The sequence below is a fragment of the Hyperolius riggenbachi genome, chromosome 12, assembly GCF_040937935.1.
Source record: "Hyperolius riggenbachi isolate aHypRig1 chromosome 12, aHypRig1.pri, whole genome shotgun sequence".
Classification (NCBI taxonomy): Eukaryota; Metazoa; Chordata; class Amphibia; order Anura; family Hyperoliidae; genus Hyperolius; species Hyperolius riggenbachi.
The window spans coordinates 212,933,856-212,961,537 of NC_090657.1; the positions used below are offsets into that span (position 1 = coordinate 212,933,856).

A 27,682-nucleotide genomic window follows, 5' to 3' on the forward strand; every position below is an offset into this window, starting at 1 on the left:
ATACAGAAACTGTATGACCACTGTCACCCCAGCCACCACCAGGAACTCCAGAGCGGTGACAGCCAGAAATGCATACATAATAGATATAATATGCAGAAACAGGTGAATAAGGAAGAAGCATGACAAATTAACAAGCTGATCAAACATACTAGACTCACTTATTCTTGAAAGATCAGAGAATTAAATCCTACACGGGAGCACCGCCATAGGCTCCTATGTTAACAGGCTGTCTGATATCAGAGATGTCTGATAAAATGGCAGCCACCGGGACCTTCAAATAGGCAAACTGCGGCTACAAATAGTAAGCACCCCAAATTATGACTTATAGCTGCTAATTACGGCTGTTAACATAAAAAAAGTGTATGGTGCATGATATTTGTTAGGGTTAAATATTACCTAGGGGAAATTGGTTATGGTTAGTCATAAGTATGCGTGCCTAACCCTAATGATACATACATAGACGTGAGTATGGCAGGGATTAGATTGTGAGCTCCTCTGAGGAACAGTTAAGTGACAAGAAAATATACTCTGTACAGCGCTGCGGAAGATGTCAGCGCTATATAAATACTAAATAATAATAAATAAAGTATCAGACAATCAGATAAAACACATGGCGACTCACCTCTATTGCTGCGCACGCCTGGAGGAACAGCACTCTCTGTACAGGAATGGCCGCTCCCTAGCGGTACTGCCACTGGCTTATAAGCATTGTCCGCCTGGTCACCGGGGCAAGGAGACTGAGAACCAGCACTGACCAGCACTGCCTGCGTTACGGCCACTGCCGCCCGCTGTATACCGCTGAGCAGAGCCTCGCCTGTGCTTGCTGCAGAGAGAGGAGCGGTGTTATGTCTGTCCAGTATCCACTATCACACTTACATGGTCACACAGAGAAGGGGGCATCAGTTTCTATATGTGCTGTGTCTTAGAAAAGTGCTAAAGTATACCTAGATGGGCGTCAGGCTCAGAAGAATGTTAAAGAGGACCTGTAGTGAAAATTATGTAATGAATAAAATGTTTGTTTGTTTTTTAGTTTTTTTTAGATCATTCATTTATAAACGCTTTAGTCAGTGTTTGCCTATTGTGAGAGCTTTCCTCTCCATGATTTACATTCTGAAATGTATCACAGGTGGTGACATCTCTACTCCTGGCAGATGATTTTTGCGGAAGGTTTGGTCTCCTAGAATGCTATGGGGGTGGGGGGGAATTCCGCATAGCTGAACAGCCTAGGCTAAGCATCACTGGGAGGGCGGGGCTACATACTAACATACAGCAATATAAGCTATAGCAAGTGTTTCTGACGCTGAAACCAGGATAATGAACATAAAAGTGTGTATCCTGAATAATTTACTGCATCCTGCTCGTTTGTTACTACAGGGCCTCTTTAAAAATACAGAAAAGGAGAGGTCAGAAAAAAACTAGGGAATGCTTCTATTATGCTTTCATAATAGGAGGAAGGAAGAAGGAGGACGAAGCAGGAGGAGGAAGAAGAAGGATGAAGCAGGAGGAGGAGGAAGAAGATGAAGAACAGAAAGAAGAGGAGGAGAAAGGAAGAGGAGGAGGAGGGAAAAGAAGGAGGAAGAAATAAAGGAGGAAGAAGAGGAGGAGGGAAGGAGGGAGGAGAAAGGAAGAGGAGGAGAAAGGAAGAGGAGGAGAAAGGAAGAGGAGGGAGGAATAAGGGGGGAAGGCGGAGGGAGGAGGAGGAAGAAGGGAAAGGACAAAGACAAGTAGGAAGATGAGGAAGGAAAATAAGGAAGAGGTGGAGAAAATCAGGATGAGTAAAAGTAGGAAGAAAACAAAAAAGAGGAAAACATCAAGAGAAAAAAGACAAGGAAAAGAAATAGAGCAAGGAAAAGATGTGAAGAATGAGTGAGGGAGGAAGAAGGCAAGCATGAAGAGGAGGAGGAGAAAGAAGAGGAAGGCAAGGGTGCAATGCAAGAAGAGGTGGACACAAGGGAAGAAGAGGATAGAAAGTGGAGGATGTGGAGAAAGAAGAGGAAGGGAAACAAAAACAGGCAGAAGAGCAAAAATGTGAGGAAGAATATAAAGAGAGTTGAGAAGTGAGGAGGAGGAGGAAGATAAAAGGAGCTGGAGGAACTGTTGGATAAGTTGTAGGAGAAGCAAGAGATCCTTCCATTATCTGGCACACAATCCGTTCTAATGGGAACAGGTCCTATACTAAGCACAGCTCTACCCACCCACATAGCAGAGAGGAATAATGTAACACACATGTGAAATACAATCCCTTGCAGAATGGGGATTCCAATGTCAATTACAAGAAATAATGTCGGGAAAGGAAATCAAGGAATCTCTCCCCAAGTAAAGATCTGGTCAAAATTCTCAAGGTGGCCATAAACAATTCAATTATAGGTTTTTGTTCTCTTTTTCCAACCAGAGAAATCTGATTGATTTTTCCACTTGATCGAATAAGCAGAAAGATGGAACCAATCTACCATACATACATTATGATCAATTTTTCCGAAAATTTTAAGCAATCAAATAAAAAACTTTCAAATTATTTTTTATGTTTCTATCTGATTTTTCCAAAACATGCAATAACATTTTAAAATGGAAAAAAAAAATTGATAATTTTTCTCAAATTGGCAAAAATACAATTAAACATCTTTATTGAAAATCCTTTTGATTGTATCCTGTATGGCCACCCTTATTCTTATCCCACCCAAACAAAACACAGTATCTGTCTACAGATCTACACAGAGGAGAAGGCACAAAGCAATAAAAATGATGCCCCCCCTCCCCCAAGTAAAACTGGGGGCCCCCAATGTCCACACCCTTGCCCTCCCCTGGTGACCCTCACAGCCTGGAGGCCCATCTTACAAGGCTCATAAAACAGGCGTGGCCATTGTGATCTTCACACAATAAGTGTAACCACAAAAACACCCGATCTGAAGGATGGACCCATTTATGGTAGTGAGTAAAGTAGTAGTTGTGGCCCCCCATACAACTCCGGGCCCCCCTGTAGTTGCAGTGGCTGCTCCCCTGTAAAGTCCCTGTTAAAAACCTGACCAAGATAATACCTTTTCCATCCTTTCCAAATCTGAAAGTGACAAATAGTTTTTGTAACGATCATGGAAGCCCAACTCCAGAATGAGATCACCAGATAGAGAACAGGAAAGATGGCTCCTCTGTCTGCAGATGCAGATCTACACACTGTCTTCACATAAAAACAATTCATAAAGTGGAGGCGGCCGTACCTGAACTGGGCTTGTCCTGAGAGTATCCAAATCCCTGCAATGTTTGGGGGCGAAAGACCTGGGAGCCCATCCCTAAAATGAGAATATGTTCAGTGATGACATCAATTGAAAGCGACACGGCCTGGAGGAGACAGGCCCTCTTCAGTGCTCCATGCACTTCTCTCTGTTACCTGTCTGGGTCTTCTCCTTAGCGGGCGGACCATTGGTGGAGTGGGGCGGAGCCTCTGTGTACAGACTGCCCACTAGTTCCTGGAGAGAATACACAACTGTCAGAGCACTGCGTCAGAACATACTGTACACCGCTACGCTGCCATCATTGCATCTGAAATAAAAACTGTCTGGTCACCTTACTGCATTCAAGAACATAAACACTGGTGCACATGGCAGGTGGGGGCCCCAAGTTCTACCACTGCCTGGGACCCCCACACCTGCATGCAACACGAAGAGGGAGAGTGCAGGTGGGCCCTGGTGCTGTCACCACCAGGAGATCCACACACACTGCCTCTATATAAATGTGATACACACAAGAAGCAAATGCCCACTCCCAGCCAACAACCTGACATTTTATATGGTCCACAAACAGCCTGTCAGCCAATCAAGTGCAATGGTATGCACCTGTGTCTGCAGTACCAAATCCAGCAGCAATTGCATAACAACTGTTTAGGAGGTTTGGGGAGGCGCCCAATTTTACTTCTGAAAGGTCTAAGTATGATAACTGTACAGAAATATAGAAAGAGGTATCTTCCCTCCAAAGAGGTAGAGTATAGTTGTCATACTAAAAGGTGGCCATACACTGGTCGATTTGCCATCAGATTCGACTAACAGATAGATCCCTCGCTGATCGAATCTGATCACAGAGGGATCGTATGGCCACCTTTACTGCAAACAGATTGTGAATCGATTTCAGCCTGAAACCGATCACAATCTGTGGAGCTAAGCCCCCCCCCCCCCCCCCCCCCGCATACATTACCTGTTCCGGCCAGCGCGAGTCCCCTGGTCCTCGCTGTCTTCTTCTCCGCTCCGGGCTCCAGACCATTCCTGCAGCTACTGAACTTCCTGTCCAGGGGAAGTTTAAACAGTAGAGGGCGCTCTACTGTTTAAACTTCCTGTCGTGACAGGAAGCTCTGTGTAGCTGCAGCCGGTCCGGAACCCAGCGCGGAAAGAAGACAGCGAGGACCAGGGGACTCGCGCCGGCCGGAACAGGTAATGTATACCCGCTGTATTGCGTCGGTCGTCAGGCATTCGAGCGCTGCTATCGACGCACTCCCGACCCGCTGGCAATCGAGAAAATTCTTCCGCACGGACGGATCGACGGGAATGATCAATTTCGGACAGAAATCGATTGTTCTGTCAGCTGTGTTCGCGGTGATTTCACAGCCGATTCGATCACTGTGATCGAATCGGCCGTATATCGGCGGGAAAATCGTTAGGTGTATGGGCCCCTTTAGACCTATCAGCAGAAAAATTGGGCACCTCCCCAAACCTCCTAAACAGTTGTTACCCACACCCCCTAAATTAAAGGGGTGCTTTGCACCTCCCACTCTTACACCTGTCCTACCAGAGGAAAGGCCGACAGGAGGAGAACGACCACCCTGTTCCAGAAGGTTCCGGGATACCGAGCGGGAACTGTTTCTTTCTGCACGCCTATATGGTGGTTGTAGGACTGCAACCCATCTTTGTGAGTATAAATTACCCACAATCCCCCACCAATTAATTAACCGGCGATACTGCACTATTGAGCTCTCGCCCTCTCCCCCTTTCTACAGGCCGAAAGATCTCCATTCCCATTGTGAAGGGACCTCCAGAGACATGGACCAATTCTAAGGGAATTGCATAAGTTCAGCGTTTTCTGCTCTGATTTCACCTGAATTTTGCTGGAGTCTGCTGTGCATAGACTGGCTCGCATCATTTCACCAAGTGCCTACAGGCCAGATCATGGGCGACCACACATAAGGGCAAAATGGGGCGGCTGCACCCCCCGGTTGTCAGCCGCCCTCTTCTGGCTGTCCCCGCAGCCAGCGTCAGACCTCAGAATCAGCCATTGACCAGTGAGTGCGGGAGCTAGGACCTCGCGGACACTGCACAGATATGCGGAAGTGACATCACTTCCGGATATGCAGCGCGGTGTCCACGGGGGTACCGTGCGCCCGCTGTCACTGGTCGCCGGCTGATTCTGAGGTCTGATGCTGGCTGCTGGGACGATTGACGGTAAGTGGTGTCCTAGTCACTAAAAAGAAGGGGGGGGGGGGGGCGCACCTGTCACTACCTACACTGGGGGGCACCTGTCCCTACCTACACTGGGGGGCACCTGTCACTACCTACACTGGGGGGCACCTGTCACTACCTAAAACTAGGGGCACCTGTCATCACCTAAGCTAGAGGGAGTCCCCGTCACTAAACATGGGGGGCACCTGCCTCTACCTACACTGGGGGGCACCTGTCTCTACCTACACTGGGGGGCACCTGTCTCTACCTACACTGGGGGGCACCTGTCACTACCTAAACTGGGGGGCACCTGTGTCTGAGGCACTCACTATCTAATCCCTGCCATAGTCCTAGTCTAATGTCCCACCATTGCTAAATTCATGTAAATTTGACTCCACCCATGACCACACCCACATCCTGGTCCATGGTCACACTTATTTTTCGGCACGTACAACTCTCCCCCCCTCCCCCATATTTTAAGGCGCAGCACGCTGCGCATGACTTCCCCACCCTTTTTTGCCCCACCCCTGGTTGATGGAGATTTACCTGAGCCAAGGATCGCACTTTCTGATACAGGCTGACACCATGCAGGGGGTCCGGGGGTCCGCTGACCGCTACAAAGACAAGAAGAGAGGAACTGGCAGTTAGGTAAAAGCTAATAATAGAACTCTAGCCTCATGATATCTGCAGGTGTATGTCAGGAAAAGTTGCTTTAAGTCGGAATTATTTGCATCTCATTGACCATCTCTAAATCAGCAGTACTAAAGAGAACCTGAACTGAGCACAATTATTTAAAATAAACACATGATGTAACTTCAAATGAACATTACATAGTTACCTCGCCGTCAGTTCCTCTCAGAAGCTCACCATTTTCTTCTGACAATGATCCCTTCCAGTTCTGACAACTGAAATATATCAGTTGCTGTCAGTTATAGATCAGTTGCTGTCAGTTATAGCTGAGAGGACAACTGATGTGCCAGGTAATGTCCATGTTTCCCTATGGCTCAAGTGGGCGATGTTACAGTTTAACAGTGTGCTGACCAGAAAGCTGTTATGGGGTAATGGCCATTTTCAAAATGGAGGACAGAGAATTCCCTTGATCACAGTGGACAAACAGGACACGGGAGAGGAGAAAGAGATTGAGGAGTAGACTACACGGGAGGCAAGTATGACTTGTGTATGGTTATTTTGACCTTTAATTTTAAGTTCGGGTTTTCTTAACCACTTGCCGACCGCACACTCATAACGCGCGTCGGCAAAGTGGCAGCTGCAGGACCAGCGACGCAGTTCTGCGTCGCCGGCTGCAGGCTAATTAATCAGGAAGCAGCCGCTCGCGCGAGCGGCTGCTTCCTGTCAATTCACGGCGGGGGGGCTCCGTGAATAGCCTGCGGGCCGCCGATCGTGGCTCGCAGGCTAAATGTAAACACAAGCGGAAATAATCCGCTTTGTTTACATTCGTACAACGCTGCTAACAGTAGCAGCATTGTACCAGATCAGCGATCCCCGGCCAATCAGCGGCTGGGGATCGCTGTCACATGACAGGCAGGAGCCTGTTAGAGGCTGCACAGGACAGATCCGTTCCTGTGCAGCCTCGGATCTCCGGGGAAGGGAGGTAGGAGAGGGAGGGGGGAATGTCGCCACGGAGGGGGGCTTTGAGGTGCCCCCCCGCAAACCTCAGGCAGGCAGGAGCGATCAGACCCCCCCAGCACATCATCCCCATAGGGGGGAAAAAAGGGGGGCGATCTGGTCGCTCTGCCTGCTACCTGATCTATGCTGGGGGCTGCACAGCCCACCCAGCACAGATCACAGAATACAGCGCTGGTCCTTAAGGGGGGGGGGGGGGGGGGTAAAGCGTGGGTCCTCAAGTGGTTAAAGGAATACTATCGATACCCAAGTGTTCTAAAGTGACAATGTACAAATAATGTCTGAGTAGCGGTGTAAACATTTTCCTACTTTTCATGTTAAATATCAGAGGCAAAAGCTGTAACTTATTGAGGGTAGGATTTAGCTATATTGGGACAAATCAATTGCAGAAGGGGTGTCTGCTTCAATGCACAGCCAGAGTTGCATACAGAAAGCAAATATCAAACATATCAAACTCTGAAAGCAAAAACAGTATGAAAAAGCTGTGGCAATTGGTTACATTTCCTCTGCTCTCTTCAGACAGGTCAGTCAGAAACACAGGACACATAAACTGCAGCTGTTGGGAGCTCTCTTCTCTGTCAAACACAGAGCTACACATAGAGTTCACTGATCAAGTGTGAGGGGAATTCCCCCTCTCCTCATGGCTCAGTCAGCAGTTTTGGCGTCAGTAAAGTTTGAAATTATTTTGATAACAGTAAACAAAGAAGTTGCTACTAAAATGTATACACCAGTACTTAGCAGCACTTCCCAAACAATTCCTGTGTCAATTGAAAAAAATATGTGAATCGATAGTATTCCTTTAAGGCTTTTACGTGCACCTACACAAATTGTAAACCCCGCACTTCACACTGCCCATGCCTTCTTAATGGAATTCAGGCTTTGGCTATTGTCATGACCAAAATGATACACTGGGCACACCTATAGCTGCAATTAAAGAGGAACTGTAGTTCCTGTATTCATTTATAGATTACTAAGTCCATGATTGCCCATTGTAAAATAATTCCTCTCCCTGATTTACATTTTGAAATTTACCACTGGCGGTGACAGTTCTGGCAGGTGATCTGTACAGAATGTTCGTTACTAGAGATGGCCCAGCCTTGGAGAACTCATGGAGAAGCACATGATCAGTTTGATCAGCTGATAGATTTGTAAGCCTCTGATTTGCTGGTCATGATCATGTGTTAAACCAGGAAGTCATCTCAGCAAATCAGAGGCATACAAATCTATCAGCTGATCAAACTGATCATGTGCTTCTCCATGAGTTCTCCAAGGCTGGGCCATCTCTATTCGTTACTGAGAGTTCTATGCAAAGAGGGAGATACGGCTTGTTTGGCAGCTATGAACGAGGTTCACAGACAGCAAACTGTCAGCACCATGGTCCTGACATCACACTGTGATCACCACAATATCAGCCGTACAGAACCCCCCTGATGATCTATTCAAGAAAAAGTAAAGATTTCTCATGGGAAAGGGGGTATCAGCTACTGATTGGGATGGTGTTCAATCCCCGGTCAAAGTTAAATTGTGGACCATGGTGACACCCAGACTACCTGCAGCGGGCGAATGATCTGCACTTCTTTCGTCAGATGAGCGGTTTACGAATGATCATTCCAAATGTGTTCAGGCCTAATCGGGATCCGCCCACCCACAGGCGGAAGAAGCTGATTTGTCTGGCTCCAATCCAATACGTTTAGAGCAGGGACGTCTAACTCAATCACATGAGGGGCCACAGTCTGAAACATGGTCTTAGTTGCAGGCCATGTTTATTTAAAATTTAATGGGTAGTCTCTATTGGGTACCCCAGTGTTCTCCCCAGGGCTAATTAAGTGGGCGGGCCGCCCGGCTGATTTGAAACCCCGCCCGCCTGTTTTAAAACCCCTCCGGCGCCAAGTATTTACCCTCTGCTGAGCACCGATCCTCGAGAAAATGGCGGCCGCGCAGCCTCGAGCCAGGGACACTTTTGACGAAGTTTCCTCACAGTGGAGTAAGCTTCTCTCCCAGCGATGAACTGGGCGGGATGAATCGGCGTCCTCCACCAATCAACGCGCATCCGCCCTGCCCAGCGGCCAATAGGAGACTGCCTTGCTGGGGACCCGCCCCTATGTGGTTGGCACGCACGCCGCTGGCAGAGACGGATGGTGGGACGCACGCCGCTGGCTGGCAGAGACGGATGGTGGGATATCACCCGGGAGAATCAGCAGGGATGAGTGCCGCAGCCTGCGCCCTGTCTGACAGCAAGGAGCGAGTGCTGCAGCTGGGGGACACGCTCAGGAAGCAGCCGAGGATAGGATTCTCACACCACACGATGTAAGGAGCAACCTGCTGCCATGCCACCCACCCACCCTACGGACCTAATTACCCACCCACCCTACGGACCTACCATCCACCAGCCTTACCTACTTTGCCACCCACCCCACTAGCCACCAGTCTGACCTACTTACCCACCCACCCCACTAGCCTGACCTACTTACCCACCCACCCCACTAGCCACCAACCTGACCTACTTACCCACCCACCCCACTAGCCAACAACCTGACCTACTTACCCACCCACCCCACTAGCCACCAACCTGACCTACTTACCCACCCACCCCACTAGCCAACAACCTGACCTACTTACCCACCCACCCCACTAGCCACCAGCCTGACCTACTTTGCCTCCCATCCACCTCACTAGCCACCAGACAGACGTACTTACCCACCCACCTACCCCACTAGCCAGACGTACTTACCCACCCACATACCCCACTAGCCACCGGCCTGACCTACCTGCCTACCCATACCACTAGCCAGCCGCCTGACCTATCTAACACACTAATCCACCTCACTAGCTACAAGCCTGACCTACCTGCCCACCCAACCAGCCTGACCTTTTTGAATTTCTGAGTAATGGTTTCCGCATTGGACATCTGGTGTAATGGAAATGCTGCCTTATATGTTGTTTTTGTGGGGGGGAAACAATGTTTAATTTTTAAAACCTTTATGGACAATTTGCCTAACTGTATTTTGGGGGAAAAGCGCCCTTTTGAGTTACTGTTACAATACAGTTGGCTACGCAAATGTCATTGCCACACCCATTTTCCAGCAAGTCGTGGCCACGCCCATTTTACACCACCCGGCTACTTTTTCATGCCACCCGGCTGGAAAAAAATTCTGGGGAGAACACTGTACCCTATAAATGTCAGGTGTAATACCAGAATGTGGCCCCTGCAATGGTGTGCTCCTCTGGAGCGTACGAGAAAACTCCCCACCAGGAGACTTGGGCGGGGATACAGCCGGTATATGGCTGATCCTGCTGCTGCACAAGTCCCAGTGGCATTAATACTATTCCCCCTCCAGGTCCAGGTGGATAGTGGGGAATGAAGTAATTTGGCTTGCAGCTATTGCTGGAGACCGAATTACAGTGTTTCAAAAGTAACTTCAGCTCCGTCTTCTGACAGCGCCGAAGCTACTCACTGTGCTCTCCTATAGCCGTAATTCCTATTACAGCCTATGGTGGTGCCGGCCCAAATCTCCTGCGCTGTTATCACAGCGCTCGGCTCTGGATGAGGAGGCAGAGTGATGTCAGCAGCTGGTGCTATATACTTTATTCCACTGCTCACAGTAAACCGGACATTACATGTGTATTGTGTGATACACAGGCCAAAATTGGTAATTGACACAAGGCTGAGGGGGAGTTAACCCTCTGAGCGATACAATTGCATCGCCCAGGAGGGGTGCTCGCTACATGATAGCCGCTGAGCAGCGGCATCCCCCCACTCCGATCGCGATCAGAGTAAGCAGGAAATCCCGTTCAGAACGGGATTTCCTGCTGGGTTTCCCCGGTCGCCATGGCGACAGGGCGGGATGACGTCACCGACGTCATGGACGTCGTGACGTCAGAGGGAGTCCTGATCCACCCCTCAGCGCTGCCTGGCACTGATTGGCCAGGCTGCGCAAGGGGTCGGGGAAGGGGGGGGGGCTGCACGGCACGGCGGGTAGCGGCGGATCGGAAGTTACACGCAGCTAGCAAAGTGCTAGCTGCGTGTAACAAAAAAAAAAATTATGCAAATCGGCCCACCAGGGCCTGAGAACTCCTCCTGCGCGACATACCCCGAGCTCAGCTCGGGATTATCGCCCAGGAGGTTAATGAAGGACACTCCCAGAGTCCCAGTAGGTTGATTGAAGGAGTTTTGGAAACAGGCACACAGGCTATGTAAGCAGTATTCTGGGCTCTGAAAATACAGTCAGGCATTATTCTACTGTGCTGTAGAAAAGCTTGGAAACAGTTCATACATTGTCAGCTGCTACTGTCCAATGGCGTCTCTGCATACCGTTATGTCAACATAAAGAATAGCATTTCCCATACCTGCCGCCTCCTGGAGGTAGACCACATTCCGCCGGAGGTCCTGGATAAAAAGCGGGGGTCCATGGCTGCACAGATACAGGAGGATCTTCAGGACCTGAGTGACAGAGACAAGTCCGAGTCTAATAAATAGCAAAACTTTGAATAGATGCCGGTAATTCCAGCTTGCGTGCTAATTTCATGCAAATGATATGCAGCATGGAACCGGGCCAATCAAAAGCATTTATGTACCCAAGCCATAAGTATTAGCATCTCATTATCAATGCTAATGCCGGGCAGAGACGAATGGATAACTGATTAATTCAGGAATAATACACTGTAGTCTGGTCAGTGCTTAACAGTTCCGGACTGACGCAGTTGAAATCTACGTCATGTGGCTGTGCGGATCTGACAGGACATAGATTTCTACACTCGTCGCCGTGTGGTTCTGCCGCTCCCGCCACTGTCTCCCTGCCGCAGATCACTCGGCCCTGCAGTCTATATGACAGAGCTGTGTAAGCGATTTCATTGGTTCCTGACCCTGTCATCACTTTAAGCCAATCCTATTGGCTTACATTGATTGACAGCGTCAGGAACCAATGAAAGCGGCTCCTGACCTGCTTGCACAGCTTTGCCTTCATAGGGACGGCAGAGAGAGCGGCCCACGGTGAGGACAGAAGGGCGTGATCGGTGAGGGCGATTCGTTGGTAAGTGCCGTTTTACGGTGCCAGCAGTCTCTGGTCCTTAACAGGACAGAGACTGCTGGTACGGAAGTAGTTAAAGAAAATCTGAAGTGTTTCTAAAATTAAAAAAACAAAACAAAACAAAAAAAAACGTACCTAATGCTGGGAATACACCATACTTTTTTTTTCATCAGATAGATGGTTCGATCTTATTTTCGATAGTTTTTTCTGATCGATTTTTATAGAAGTGAAAGGAAATAGATAAGTAAAGAGAGCAGAATTGAATTGGAAATCGATTGGACGGAAAATCGACCGAAAAAACGCATCGTGTGTACCCAGCATAAGAAGAAGGAAGACTCTGGATCCTATAGAGCAGAGTTCCCCAACCCTGTCCTCAAGGCCCACCAATAGTACTTGTTTTGCAGGAAACCACAAACATACACAGGTGAGGTAATTAGCCTCTCAGCAGAGCTGATTACCTACCTCTGTGGATCTACACAAAACATGCACCGTTGGCGTGCCTTGAGGACAGGGTTGGGGAACACTGCTTATAGAGTCTTCCTGTTCCTCTCCCGGTGCCCTCGTTGCAGCGCTGGATTCCCCATTCAAATCTCCTGCTGCAGAAGGCTTAGCGAGCCCGAGTGCTCCCGATGACAGGCGACTCCATACTGCACATGCATGAGAGAGGGTCCATGCGTATGCGCACTACGGAGCCACTGTCTACGGGAGCACTTGCTACTTCCGAAGCCTCCCGCAGCGGGAGAGAGCAGTCCCCGGGGACGGGAGCGGAGCATTACCGCGAGATGACCAATTGATGATTAGTGATTTGGTACCACAAGTGTGGGAAGCGGTCACTGCCAGTGGGCCCCAAGTGGTTTAGGGCCCATAGAAGTGAGTGTTTGTTGCGGTTTTATCTGGATATTTTGGATGAAAGCATATATACTGTTACCTTGCCACTAATGGAGTACCTGCTTATCTTTTTGTCTCCATACATGGTCTGTGGACACTGGAACTGGCATCCATGTATACAAGATACAAAGGGGACATCCTGACGACAGTGGGAGGCTTTTGGTAGCTACACTAGTGCAAGAGATTGTTTGCATTGAATCTCCAACCCATTGGTCAGAGATTGTAAACGGGGGAGCCAGTGCTGTAACAAGTAGACCAGGAGAGGAGCTTGAAGGCTCTATAGCAGTGTTTCTCAACATTTTATTGGTATGTACTTCTTTTCAAACCCTGTACTTGCAAAGTACCCCCTAGCATAGTAAACATTATTCCAAGTACCCCTTGACAAATATATGTTTAATCATAGTACATGATAATTGGTTGTAAACAATTTCCAAGCATTTACAATTGCTTTTAATTAGCTAAAACACTAATTTGGTGTTGTTTAAATAGGATTTATCGTTTTCTAAAACTCTAAATTTGTTATTCTTGGTTAAGCTTTTCAAGCCTGAGTACCCCCTGGAATCATCAGAAGTACCCCCTGGGGTACGCGTACCACACGTTGAGAACCTAGGCTCTATAGGATCCATAGCCTCCCCTCTCCTTAGGTGAGTATCTGTTTTTTTTTTTGTTGTTTTTTTTAAAGGGAACCTGAAGCAAGAAAAAATATTTAAAATAAACACATAAAGTAGCTGCAAATGAATATTATATACTAACCTCACCGTCAGTTCCTCTCAGAAGCTCACCATTATCTTCTTACAGTGATCCCTTTCAGTTCTGACAATATTTTGTCAGAACTGAAATATACCAGTTGCTGTCAGTTATATATCAGCAGCTGTCAGTTACAACTGAATGTGCAAGGTAATGTCCATGTTTCCCTATGGCTCACGTGGGTGATATTACAGTTTAACAATGTGCTCATCAGGAAGCTGTTATGGGGTACTGGTCATTTTTAAAATGGAGGACAGAGAATTCCATTCATCACAGTGGACAAAGAGAAAACAGGAGAGGAGAAAGAAATTGAGTAGTGGACTACACAGGAGGTAAGTATAACCTGTGTATGGTTATTATGACTTTTTATTTTCAGTTCAGGTTCTCTTAAGGACCAGATACTGCTGGTACAGTAAAACGGAGCTTAGCGACGAATTGCCGCTATAATCCAGCCGGTCGGGCCACTCTGTCCCTAACGCAGGTCACTCTCTCTGCCGTCCCTATGACAGCAGAGCTGTGCAAGCAGGTCAGGAGCCGCTGTCATTAGTTCCTGACGCTGTCAATCAACGCAAGCCAATGGGACAGGGTCAGAAGCCAATGAAATTGGCTCCTGACCGGCTCACACAGCAGTGATCTGTGGCAGAGAGACAACGGCCAGATCGGCGTGAGCGTCAAGACTGCGCGGCAACTATTGTTCAAATCTAGGTCCGGTCAGATCCACACAGCCACAAGCAGGATGTAGATTTCAACTGCGCCGGTCTGGATCCAGTTAAACTCAACAGGAAAGGGTACTTGAGATAACGGCTTCAATTCACTGAGCATTACGGCATGCGGTAAATCAGGAAACAGATGATTTATCGAAAATTTTGTGACATGACACACATCACACATGACATAAGGCTGGAAAACTGAAATGAACTGAAATCTCAGCGGCCCTTTTCAGGCAACACTGAACAAGTCACACCTCCAGCCACCGAGCTGATCCTTATATGACCCAGGCTAGTCGTCTATTAGTCCGCGGAGTTTACCTTCAGCTTGACGTAGCAGGAGCTGTTCTGTAAGCGGTTCAGGAGGTATTCCAGCAAACACTGACTGCTGCCCGCTGACTCATGGGAGATTTCTGGCCATCGAGTTAAGAAAGTTGTTTTTAAAGTTTCAGGTATTGAATATATTACAAAACTTAAAGGAAACCTAAGGAACCTAAAAAAAAAAAAAGAAAAGAAAAAGTTTAACTTACGGTAGCAAGAAAAAGTATGTGAACCCTTTGTAATTATGTGATCTGATCTTCATCTAAGTCACAACAATAGACAATCACAGTCTGCTTAAACTAATACCACACAAATAATTACATGTTTCCATGTTTGTATTGAACACATCATGTAAATGTTCACAGTGCAGGTGGAAAAAGTATGTGAACCCCTAGACTAGTGACATCTCCAAGAGCTAATTGGAATGAGGTGTCAGCCAGCTGAAGTCCAATCAATGAGATGAGATTGGAGGTGTTGGTTACAGCTATCCTGCCCTATAAAACACACACCAGTTTTGGATTTGCTTTTCCCAAGAAGCATTGCCTGATGTGAATGATGCCTCGCACAAAAGAGCTCTCAGAAGACCTATGATTAAGACTTGTTGATTTAATCATAGGTTGACCCTTGCTGGAAAAGGTTATAAAAATATTTCCAAAAGCCTTGCAGTCCATCAGTCCACGGTAAGACAACTTGTCTATAAATGGAGAAAGATTAGCACTGCTGCTACTCTCCCTTGGAGTGGCCGTCCTGTAAAGATGACTGCAAGAGCACAGCACAGAATGCTCAATGAGGTGCAGAAGAGTCCTAGAGTGTCAGCTAAAGACTTACAAAAGTCTCCGGTATATGCTAACATCCCTGTTAACGAATCTACGATACGCAAAACACTACAGAAGAATGGAGTTCATGGGAGGATACTAAAGGGGAAGCCACTGCCGTCCAAAAAAAGAAAAAAACATTGCTGCACGTTTAAAGTTTGCAAAAGAGCACCTAGATGTTCCGCAGCAGTACTGGCAAAATATTCTGAGGACAGGTGAAACCAAAGTTTCCCCCTTCATTCCTCCAACGACCTTCGCCTCACCACCCCACGCATTTCACACTCCCATGCCTGCCTGCAGGATTTCTCAAGAGCTGCCCCCACCCTCTGGAATGCCCTTCCACCACCCATCAGACTTGCTCCCTATTTCAACTCATTCAAGCAAGCCCTCAAAACCCACCTCTTTAGGATGGCCTACCCACCTCCTACCACACAGTAACTCTCGAAGGAATATTTAACAGCCCCCCCTAGTGTTTCCACCCCTCCCTTTAGATTGTAAGCCTCTGGCAGGGTCCTCCACTCCCTAGTGTAATCTACAGGATCATGTGCTCCTGTCCTATGACAGCCTGTACTTGTATTACTGGGCCTACCTAACCAGCCCATATTCCATGATCATGTATTTTGTACAATTTGTATGTATAACTTTGTTCTATGTGTATAACCCTATGTATGTCATCCTTGTATCATTGTATATATTTATTGTCCAGCGCTGCGTAATATGTTGGCGCTTTATAAATACAATAAATAATAATAATAAAAATTAATTCCAAAGTTTATCAAGACATTTTGCAGGAAAACCTAAGGCCATTTGTCCACCAGCTGGAGCTCAGCAGAATACGGGTGTTGCAACAGGACAATGACCCAAAGCATAGAAGTAAATCAACAACAGAATGGCTTAAACAGAAGAAAATACGCCTTCTGGAGTGACCCAGTCAGAGTCCTGACCTCAACCCGATTGAGATGCTGTGGCATGACCTCAAGACAGTGATTTACACCAAAAAAAAGTAGTTCCCTAAAAACCGCACCACTCAATCCAATAATGAACAATAATCAATCTTTATTCAGTACGCAAAAGGGATAAAAACACTAAAAACAATAGATATTGGGGCACATGATAATGATAATAAATACACAAAATGATTCATATATATAACCACAAGGCCTGTAAAGTACTTCCTCAACTATATATAAATATAGTTAAACATGTTGAAAAACATGCCAATCAGGTAATAGGTAAGAGGAAACAGTCAATACATCCCTCTGACAAGACATCAGCCTGATGTGTGCAAAAGGAAGCAAATAAAGTGCACGGTGCAGGAATGAGGATGACAGATAATGTCAGCCATCCAAGAGGAAAAAATGTGACAAGCGTGCAAATGGAAACAACAAACTGAGAAGTGCTGTGCACAAAAATAATTGTTAAAGAATGAGGCTGTAGCTTACCAAGGATGGAGAGAAACAGGCAAGGGAAACGAGGTGCCCCGAGAGTCCGCGCAAAAGTCCGCGGAAAAGTTTGCACCGCTTTGTGAATCAGGCCCATAGTGTATATCTGTGAGACTCAGAGCATCTCAACACCACTCCCAGTGTTTGGTCCGTCACCTCAGGTTACACCACCAGTGCTGGGACCCCCCCCCCCCCCCCAAGTGCCCGCACTCACGCAAGGGAATCCTGAGAGCACACGGCGGTGTGCAGCGAGACTCAGAGGTGGCATCAGTTGGGACAGTCACCCTGGGACTGCATCTGTTACTGATATGCTGGCTTAAAAGTCTTCGCTTGTGAGTGCAATACTTTGTTTTTACTTACTAAATCATACGTTTTTACACTATGTTGGCCCATTTTAGTCCTAGTGTTTACTCAGGAAGAAAGGTGCCCTGGAGTGGATCATACGGATTTTGAATGTGCTAACCCCCAAAGGCTTTCATTCTAACCTCCGGATATTGTGGAGGGCATTTAGGTGAGTGTGGGCACTTAGGGGGGCTGTCCCAGCACTGGTGGTGTAACGTGAGGTGACGGACCAAACACTGTGGAGAGGTGTTGGGATGTTCTGGGTCTCACAGATATACACTATATACAGGATCTTCTCAAAAAATTAGCATATTGTGATAAAGTTCATTATTTTCTGTAATGTACTGATAAACATTAAACTTTCATATATTTTAGATTCAATTACACACAACTGAAGTAGTTCAAGCCTTTTATTGTTTTAATATTGATGATTTTGGCATACAGCTCATGAAAACCCAAATTTCCTATCTCAAAAAATTAGCATATTTCATCCGACCAATAAGAGAAAAGTGTTTTTAAAACAAAAAAAAGTCAACCTTCAAATAATTATGTTCAGTTATGCCCTCATTACTTGGTCGGGAATCCTTTTGCAGAAATGACTGCTTCAATGCGGCGTGGCATGGAGGCAATCAGCCTGTGGCACTGCTCCGGTGTTATGGAGGCCCAGGATGCTTCGATAGTGGCCATAAGCTCATCCAGAGTGTTGGGTCTTGCGTCTCTCAACTTTCTCTTCACAATATCCCACAGATTCTCTATGGGGTTCAGGTCAGGAGAGTTGGCAGGCCAATTGAGCACAGTAATACCATGGTCAGTAAACCGTTTACCAGTGGTTTTGGCACTGTGAGCAGGTGCCAGGTCGTGCTGAAAAATGAAATCTTCATCTCCATAAAGCTTTTCAGCAGATGGAAGCATGAAGTGTTCCAAAATCTCCTGATAGCTAGCTGCATTGGCCCTGCCCTTGATAAAACACAGTGGACCAACACCAGCAGCTGACATGGCACCCCAGACCATCACTTACTGTGGGTACTTGACACTGGGCTTCAGGCATTTTGGCATTTCCCTCTCCCCAGTCTTCCTCCAGACTTTGGTACCTTGATTTCTGAATGACATGTAAAAGTTGCTTTTATCCGAAAAAAGTACATTGGACCACTGAGCAACAGTCCAGTGCTGCTTCTCTGTAGCCCAGGTCAGGCGCTTCTGCCGCTGTTTCTGGTTCAAAAGTGGGTTCATGCTTCCATCTGCTGAAAAGCTTTATGGAGATGAAGATTTTATTTTTCAGCACGACCTGGCACCTGCTCACAGTGCCAAAACCACTGGTAAATGGTTTACTGACCATGGTATTACTGTGCTCAATTGGCCTGCCAACTCTCCTGACCTGAACCCCATAGAGAATCTGTGGGATATCGTGAAGAGAAAGTTGAGAGACGAAAGACCCAACACTCTGGATGAGCTTAAGGCCGCTATCGAAGCATCCTGGGCCTCCATAACACCTGAGCAGTGCCACAGGCTGATTGCCTCCATGCCACTCCGCATTGAAGTAGTCATTTCTGCAAAAGCATTCCCGACCAAGTATTGAGTGCATAACTGAACATAATTATTTGAAGGTTGACTTTTTTTTGTTTTAAAAACACTTTTCTATTATTGGTCGGATGAAATATGCTAATTTTATGAGATAGGAAATTTGGGTTTTCATGAGCTGTATGCCAAAATCATCAATATTAAAATAATAAAAGGCTTGAACTACTTCAGTTGTGTGTATTTGAATCTAAAATATATGAAAGTCTAATGTTTATGAGTCCATTACAGAAAATAATGAACTTTATCCCAATATGCTAATTTTTTGAGAAGATCCTGTATGTGTTTTTCTTTTGCATGTAACGTGAAACTTGACTTGCATGGATTGGAGCAACTGATACAGTTTAACCCTTTCTTTGGATTGTCTACGAAAGACCCGAATAAGGGACGTGAGAACTTTTCTGTACTGTCAGTCTATGTTTTGAGCGCGGACCTTTCTACCAGTGTATATCAGCTGTAGCTATGACGCAATCCCCGATCCATCTCCTCATGACACCGCAGCCCTCATAATCCCTGATCCTCCTCAGCAGGATTCCAGCTCCTCACATTTCCTCTCCCTCACAGTTTGCCACGGCTCTGGCCACAGAACCTCAGGGGACAGTGACATCACTCCTGATCTCAGGGGACAGTGACATCACACTGCTCCGAGTCTGACCTTCACCCGCAGATTAATTGAGACCCCGGCTTCTGTTGAATGGTAGGCCGCAACTACCTGCAGCTCATACATCACCTGTGCTGGTTAAGTAGGGGGGAATCACCCACAAAGCCTTTGCACATACACTCGGGTACCACTGGACTGCCATTGCTGCATTAATCAGTGCCTCTGCAAATACACCCAGGTACCGTATTTACATTTTGTATGCATGTCTTCCAACCCGTGAGATTTATCTTGATATGAAGTGTGGCCCTCGGGCAAAAAAAACTTGGGCACCACTGGTTTAAGCAGACTGATTGTCTATTGTTGTGACTTAGATGAAGAGCACATCACATTTTATAACTAATTTGTGCAGACATCCATATAATTCCAAAAGGTTCACATACTTTTTCTTGCCACTGTACCTGGGGCTTCTGGCCGCCCCCTGCAGCCGACCTGTGCCCGCAAAGATACCATACAATCCTCCAGTCCCCTGCCGCAGCTCAGTGTGGCTTTCTTCAGTCGCTGACCACTGCGCCTGCATAGGCCTGGCTGCACCTGCAAGGGCCTGGCTGCGCCTGCATGGGCCTGGCTGCGCCTGCATGGGCCTGGCTGCGCCTGCATGGGCCTGGCTGCGCCTGCAAGGGCCTGGCTGCGCCTGCATGGGCCTGGCTGCGCCTGCATGGGCCTGGCTGCGCCTGCAAGGGCCTGGCTGCGCCTGCAAGGGCCTGGCTGCGCCAGCATGGGCCTGGCTGCGCCTGCATGGGCCTGGCTGCGCCTGCATGGGCCTGGCTGCGCCTGCATGGGCCTGGCTGCGCCTGCATGGGCCTGGCTGCGCCTGCATGGGCCTGGCTGCGCCCGTCCTCATTCACGTTCCCGGTCAGCGTCTTGCGCAGGTGCAGTAGAGATTTTCTCAAACCAGGCCTGTGCAGGTATCTCCCGGCAGCGGGAGCGCAATTGCAGACGCGAGCGGCCAGGGCCACCCAGGCGCAGTGGACAGCGACTTAAGAAAGCAAAAAGTGAAACTGAAGGATCATTTGGTAACGGCGTGGGCACAAGGCGACTTGCGGGGGGTTGCCAGAAGCCCCAGGTATTTTAATTACAAAATACGTACCTCGGTTTGTAGTCAGATAGGTTTTTATTAGATGACTTACACTGTAACATACAGGTCATATTCAAGACATTTTGGGCCATATGCAATTCACCTTTTTCTCCTGGGAGATCATTTTTCATCTTCTCTTTTAAGGTGCGTACACAAGCACTACATCCGGCAACGACGGGTCCGTCAGACCCTCCCGCTGGGCGGACGTTCAGGCGACAGTAGTGCATGTGTACGCGCTGTCGGCAGACTAATAAGGCTGTTTCTGAACGATCAGCTGAGCAGCCTTATCAGTCCGCTGACAGCGCGTACACACACACTACTGTCGGCTGAACGTCCGCCCAGCGGGAGGGTATGACGGACCCATAGTTGCCGGATGTAGTGCGTGTGTACACACCTTAAAGAGAACCCGAGGTGGGTTCTTAGAATCCTATTAGCACACAGAGGCTGGGTCTGCATATAATGCCCAGCCTATGTTGCTATACTGTCTCCCCCAGTCTCCCCCCTGCACTCTGCTATGCCCCCCAAACTAAACCGCCGTGCTAGCGATACACAGCGTCTTGCCAGCAGGCTGTTTACATGTGCAGCGTCACTGTCGCCGCTCCCCAGCCTCCCGTATTGCGCCGCTCCCCGCCTGCGTCCCTTCCCTACAATCAGCGGGGTGGCAAGGGACGCAGGCGGGGAGCGGCGCTATGGAGGAGGCTGGGGAGCGGCGAGAGTGACGCTGCACATGTAAACAGCCTGCTGGCTACACGCTGTGTGTCGCTAGCACGGTGGTTTAGTTTGGGGGGCATAGCAGAGTGCAGGGGGGCCTGGGGGGAGCAGTAAAGCAACAGAGGCTGGGCATTATATGCAGACCCAGCCTCTGTGTGCAAATAGGATTCTAAGAACCCACCTCAGGTTCTCTTTAAAGTAACTTCAGCACTTTTCAATTAAAATGACCAAAAAGTAGGTGAAAAAAAGTACCATCAAAATTGTTTTGTGTATTTTCTTGCTTGCTGGTGGTTTAAAGGGCATTTTAAGACAAGTTGTGCAATTATCACTTAGGAGAAAACTAATTCTATGGGCCTTTAACTTGACAGTCGAATTGATTGTTTCCGACAGGTACGATCTGATTTCCGAACATTTTTCTGATCGGTTTTCCGATCACTCATATACAAAATTATCAGGAAAACAATCGAATATCAGATCAGACCTGTCGGAAATAATTAAATCGACCATTAACCGGACGGACAATTGCATCTTGTATACCGGGCATTAGGGTAATTTACAAACCCAACAGGCACAGACAGGAAAGGATACTGGTTATCTCCTCATAGAGGTATCCAGGGCAGGGGGTGTCATCGTCGGAGGTCCCCTTCAGTAGTACAGGAAGCTGGGGAAACAGAAGTTGTTACTGTCAGAACAGAAGCACAATCTGACATGCAGGACTACTGACAATATGGCTGCCTACGGCCAAATCACAACACAGGATTGCATGCCAAAGTGGGGCTACAGTCAAGATTTTCTTTTACACTAGCCAGGATATTGCACAATTATTATTACAGACTACCCAGCAAGCTCATGGTGAACCAGAACTCCTAGGAGTGTGTAAGGCGAACACTTCTTTCCAGTGCAGATTTGGGCGCAGCCGGCGCCACCATAGGCCGTAATAGGAATTACGGTTATAGCGGCGCACAGGGAGTAACTCCAGCGCCGCCAGAAGACGGAGCTAAAGTTACTTATAAAACACTATAATTCGGCCTCCAGCAATTGCTGGAAGCCAATATTATTTCATTCCCCACCATCCATGCGGCCTGGAGGGGGAATAGTATTTAACGTCCAGCTCCTCCTCCACCCTATCCTCCCCTTCACTCCTACTACCACGAGGAAGTCAACCACCTACTGCAGACTTCCCATACCACTACTCCCCCCCCCCCCCCCTTGACCCTATCCCTTCTAATTTACTCCAGCCTCACTTCACGGAATTGGCCCCAGTCCTCACTACCCTGTTCAACCTCTTCCTATCCACAGGCACCTTCCCTTCAGACTTCAAGCAGGCCACTGTACTACCCCTGCTCAACAAGAAACCCTCCCTTGACCCCTCGCTACCCTCCAACTACCGTCCTATCTCCCTCCTCCCCTTTGCCTCAAAACTGCTTGAGCGTCTGGTTCACAAACGCCTGACCCAGTACCTCAATGCCAACTCACTGCTAGACCCACTGCAATCTGGATTTCGGCCTGCCCACTCAACCGAAACTGCTCTCCCCAAAGTGGTCAATGACCTTGCCTTAGCTAAAGCTGAAGGTAAATACTCCATTCTCCTCCTCCTTGACCTTTCAGCAGCTTTTGACACAGTATATCATCCCCTACTCCTCCAGTCCCTGGGCATTCACGATCTCACCCTGTCCTGGCTTTCATCCTACCTCTCCAATGGCTCCTTCACGACCGCCTTCAATGAGTCCTCGTCCACCCCCAACCACCTCTCGGTGGGAGTCCCCCAAGGTTCGGTCCTTGGCCCCCTACTGTTCACCCTATACACATCCTCCATTGGCAAGGTTATCTCCTCCATGGGTTTTAACTATCATCTGTATGCAGATGACACCCAGATCTACCTCCACACCCCTGACATATCCACCACTACCATGGACAAGGTCTCCTCCTGCCTATCAGCCATCTCCTCCTGGATGTCCGCTAGGTCCCTGAAACTAAATCTAGACAAAACGGAAATTCATGATCTTCCCACCCCGGCCAGCCATGAACCTCCCAGATGTGCATGTCACCCCACTACCATTCGCCCTACCTCTCAAGCCTGCTGTCTGGGTGTCACCCTGGACTCCGCACTCTCCTTCACTCCCCACATCCAAAACCTCACAAAGTCCTTCAACTTCCAACTTCGTAACATCTGTAAGATTCGCCCTTTCCTGACCTCTGCCACCACCAAACTCCTCATCCATGCCCTCATAATTTCCCACCTTGACTTCTGCAATGCCCTGCTGTCTGGTCTCCCTATGACCCGAACAGCCTCACTGCAGTCCATCATGAATGCGGCAGCCAGAATTATCCACTCCTCCCATCGCTCCACCACGGCGGATCCCCTCCTTGAATCCCTCCACTGGCTTCTTATCCAGTCCAGAATCAGATTCAAGATACTGTGTCTGACCTACAAATCTGTCCACAAAACCTGTCCAACCTACATTTCCAATCTTACTCAGAGGTACACACCTAGCCGCTCACTCCGCTCTTCCAATGAACTTAGCCTAACCGCCCCCCGCATCACCCAGTACCATGCACGCCTCCAGGACTTCTCAAGAGCTGCTCCAACACTATGGAACTCCCTACCTTCACCCATTAGGGTAGCCCCCTCCTTCAACATCTTCAAGAAGGCCCTCAAAACTCACCTTTTCACTCTGGCCTACCACCCCTCACAAGTGCTCTAATCCCACAGCTGAACTCTGGTCCCCCTACCTCTAGTGTCCCTACCTCTCACTCTAGATTGTAAGCCTTTGGGCAGGGTCCTCCTCCTTTTCATGCACCTCCATTACTGTGAACCCATGCTATGCATCTGAGTGAACCTAACTTGCCTAATCTCCATGCTCCATCCAGTGACTGACTAAGCATTACCTTGTACTCATAGTGTGCTGCGTGATCTGGTTTGCATGTATTCCTGTATTGTCGTATTGCTGTATGTCACCCCTAAATATTGTCTGTAACCTAAACTAATGTCCAGCGCTGCGTAATATGTTGGCGCTTTATAAGTACAATAAATAAATAAATAAACGTCGCCGGGAACTTGTGCAAAAGCGGGATAAACAAGGACACCGCTTGGATATCACAATAATGGCAGCAGACGGAGGGGGCCAGGAGGAGCGGCCGATATGTACTTTTTACCCCCCCACACACTGCATCTATCATTTTTACCAGAACCTTTCGGTTCTGGTATCCTTTAAGTGGTCAGGCCTAGTTACACCATATAATATGTTTAGAAAAGCTGCTGAGCTTTATGTAGATGCAGTGTTTATCATGTGTAGTGTTGTAGTAGTTTACATGTTCTCCTTGTGTTTGGATTTTTTTCAGGCACTCCGGATTCCTCTTACATCCCAAAAAAAACATACTACTGTATAGGGTTAACTGGCTTCCCTTTGTAATTGTCTCTAAACTGTAAAAGGGACATCTGACTGTGACTATGCATGATAGGGATTAGATTGTGAGCTTCTCTGTTAACAACATGAATTAGAAACAATGTACTATGTGAAGAGCAGCAGCAAAAAAAAAAGTCAGCACTGAATATAATATATATTACTAATAATAATATGTGACGAGGCGGAGTGCAGCAAATCCCTCCCACTTCCTGCCTGGTCGCATTCCTAGCCTAGAATATATGCTAAACATTCATTAAGCAGTTACTAGTCACTTGTGAAAACAAAACACAATAATTAAGAAACATTACACATAACTGTTTACATTTTAAAGAGACCCAGTCACTAGGGAAGGACAGAATCTGTCACTGCCTAACCCCTCCTGCTTCACCAAGCTCTGGGGCAGAGATGCTGGGCCTGCCAGCCTCACTCCCAACACACAAGAATGAATATTACTTTAAGGGGCACTACAGCAAAAAAATTGTAAAGTTTGAAATATGTGCATAGACAAATAAGACGTACGTTTTTCCAGAGTAAAATGAGCCATAAATTACTTTTCTCCTATGTTGCTGTCACTTACAGTAGGCAGTAGAAATCTGACAGAACAGACAGGTTTTGGACTAGTCCATCTCTTCAAAGGGGATTCTCAACGAAGCTTTTATTCTTTATAAAGATATTCTCGAAAAAAGGATTTAAACAAATGATGCTGGCCAGCCTCCCTGCTCCCTACACAGTTTTTTGGCAGTTGGACAGAGCAACTGCCATTCACTAAGAAAATAAATATATCCCTGAGAATCCCCTATAAAGAGATGGACTAGTCCAAAACCTGTCACTTCTGTCAGATTTCAACTTCCTACTGTAAGTGACAGCAACATAGGAGAAAAGTAATTTGTGGCTCATTTTACTCTGGAAAAAATGCACTTGTTATTTGTATGTTTGCACATATTTTACATTTTACAGTTTTTCGCTGTAGTGCCTCTTTAATTGTCACCCCTATTGGGTCGCTATTAATAAATGTATGGTTGCAGTCATACCAAAAATGCATCATATAGTGCATTTCCTGTTAATATCAGTGGGAACAACAATACAGGCTTACCTAATAGCAAATGATCCAAACAGCATATTGCAAGGCCCATACTAAGAATGGGGTCATGGTCAAATGTTTGCTCATGAGTACATTTGAAATCGGCGCCGGTAGACTTGGGCGCAGGATACAGCCGGTATATGGCTGTTCCTGCTTCTGCACAAGTCAAGGCCGTGTTAATTACTATTCCCCCTCCAGGCCGCCATGGATAGTGGGGGAATGAAATAATTTGGCTTCCAGCTATTGCTGGAGGCAGAATTATTGTGATTTTTATGCAACTTTGGCTCCGTCTTCTGACGGCATCGACGTTACTCACTGAGTGCCGCTATAGACTGAATCCCTTTATAGTCTATGGCGGCCCCGGCTGCGCCCACATCTAGCAGCGCTGAAAAGCACTGCTCCGTTTGCTCACCCCTTTTCTTACTATAATGGGTGCTAAAGACTGGGGATGCCTGTACAGACACTGGGTTGTGTTCATATTTCAGCCATCAAAAATTGGTGTCTTTACTTAAAGGACCTCTGTCACAAAAATCTTAAAATGTAAAATACATGTAAACATATACAAATAAGAAGTACATTTCTTACAGAATAAAATGGGCCATAAATTACTTTTCTTCTATGTTACTGTCACTTACAGTATAAATGACATTACTGACAGATTTTTGACTAGCCCAGCTTCTCATGGGGGGTTCTCAGGGTTTTCTTTATTTTTAAAAGCACTTAGTGAATGGCAGGTGCTCCATCCAACTGCCAAATAAGTGTGCAGCGAACAGGGAGACTGGCCAGCATCCTTGTAGAATTTTTTTCAAGGAGCGTCTTTTATAAAGAATAAAGGCCATGCTGAGAATGCCTCATGAAGAGATGGACTAACCCAAAACCTGTCGGGTTTCTACTACCTACTGTAAGTGACAGCAACATAGGAGAAAAGTAATTTATGGCTCATTGTGGAAGAAATGTACATCTTATTTGTATGTTTTAAATTGTAAGATTTTTGCGACAGTTCCTCTTTAAACAATGGCAAACACTCAGCAGGGTAATATTCTGACCCTGATTTATTATACAGGAGTGAAGACAAACATTGGGGTTAATTGGTGGGGAAAAGGACAGTGATACAGCAATTTGAGGGTGAAAATGTCAGGATAAATAACAATAGCATGCTATAGATAGAGAAGAATGCTGCCTTGTGTCTGTGGGAATTGTAGATTGTACATAGATTGCTCAGCATGATTGGGACATGTGTGGTCAGCACTGGGCACCAGGCTGGGGAGGAAGGGAAGCCCACAGTAGCCATGACTGAGCTGTGATAGTGCCAGGCAGACATATATCACTGTATACAGGGAGTGCTGGCAGCAGGTGGGCTCCTGTCCCTGGCTGGTCACATGAACCTTGACCTTGGCTGGTCATGGTCACACATGACTCCCCCTTACCTGGTGCAAAAAAGCCAGCCTGTCCAGCACAGCCATACTTCAGCCACCGGGGCCTCTGTGACAGTTCTAACCCGCCTCCACCAATCACAGCACAGGCCACTCCCTTACCAGATGGTCACCACCCTGCCCACCTCTCAGCCCCAGTCTCCTCCCCCTCAGCCAATCACTAGTCTCCCTACTGAGGCCCTTCCTCCAGGCAATCACTGCGCACGCGTCTTTCTCGCTGAAGCTCAACCAATGGCCGCCGCTCCCGGGACAGACCAATAGGAGGCTGGCGGCGGAGCTGCTGCGGCTGGTTGGCAAGATGGCGGCGCCCATGGAGAAGGATTCTTAGCAGCGAGATGTCCGGGAAAGCGGTGACCCCGGGGGGAGGGAGGCTCGGAGCGCTGCCCGGA

The 27,682-nt window shown here is 47.5% G+C and overlaps 1 protein-coding gene across 2 annotated transcripts in view; it reads right to left on the bottom strand.

Moving 5' to 3' along the window:
* Positions 1-27,388, bottom strand: part of TEPSIN (TEPSIN adaptor related protein complex 4 accessory protein) — a 42,681-nt gene extending 15,293 nt beyond the window's left edge. The window contains exons 1-8 of one of the 2 annotated variants that reach the window (XM_068262059.1): positions 27,288-27,387; positions 21,961-22,033; positions 14,752-14,843; positions 11,409-11,502; positions 5,964-6,031; positions 3,383-3,461; positions 3,213-3,284; positions 623-823 (exon numbers count right to left, since the gene is read on the bottom strand). In XM_068262059.1, the coding sequence (XP_068118160.1) occupies positions 623-823; positions 3,213-3,284; positions 3,383-3,461; positions 5,964-6,031; positions 11,409-11,502; positions 14,752-14,843; positions 21,961-22,033; positions 27,288-27,323 (715 nt within the window). In that variant the 5' untranslated portion in view covers positions 27,324-27,387. Of the gene's footprint in view, positions 1-622; positions 824-3,212; positions 3,285-3,382; positions 3,462-5,963; positions 6,032-11,408; positions 11,503-14,751; positions 14,844-21,960; positions 22,034-27,287 lie in introns of both variants that reach the window. The other variant, XM_068262060.1, reaches the window with a different exon arrangement.
* Positions 27,389-27,682: the final 294 nt, after the last annotated feature.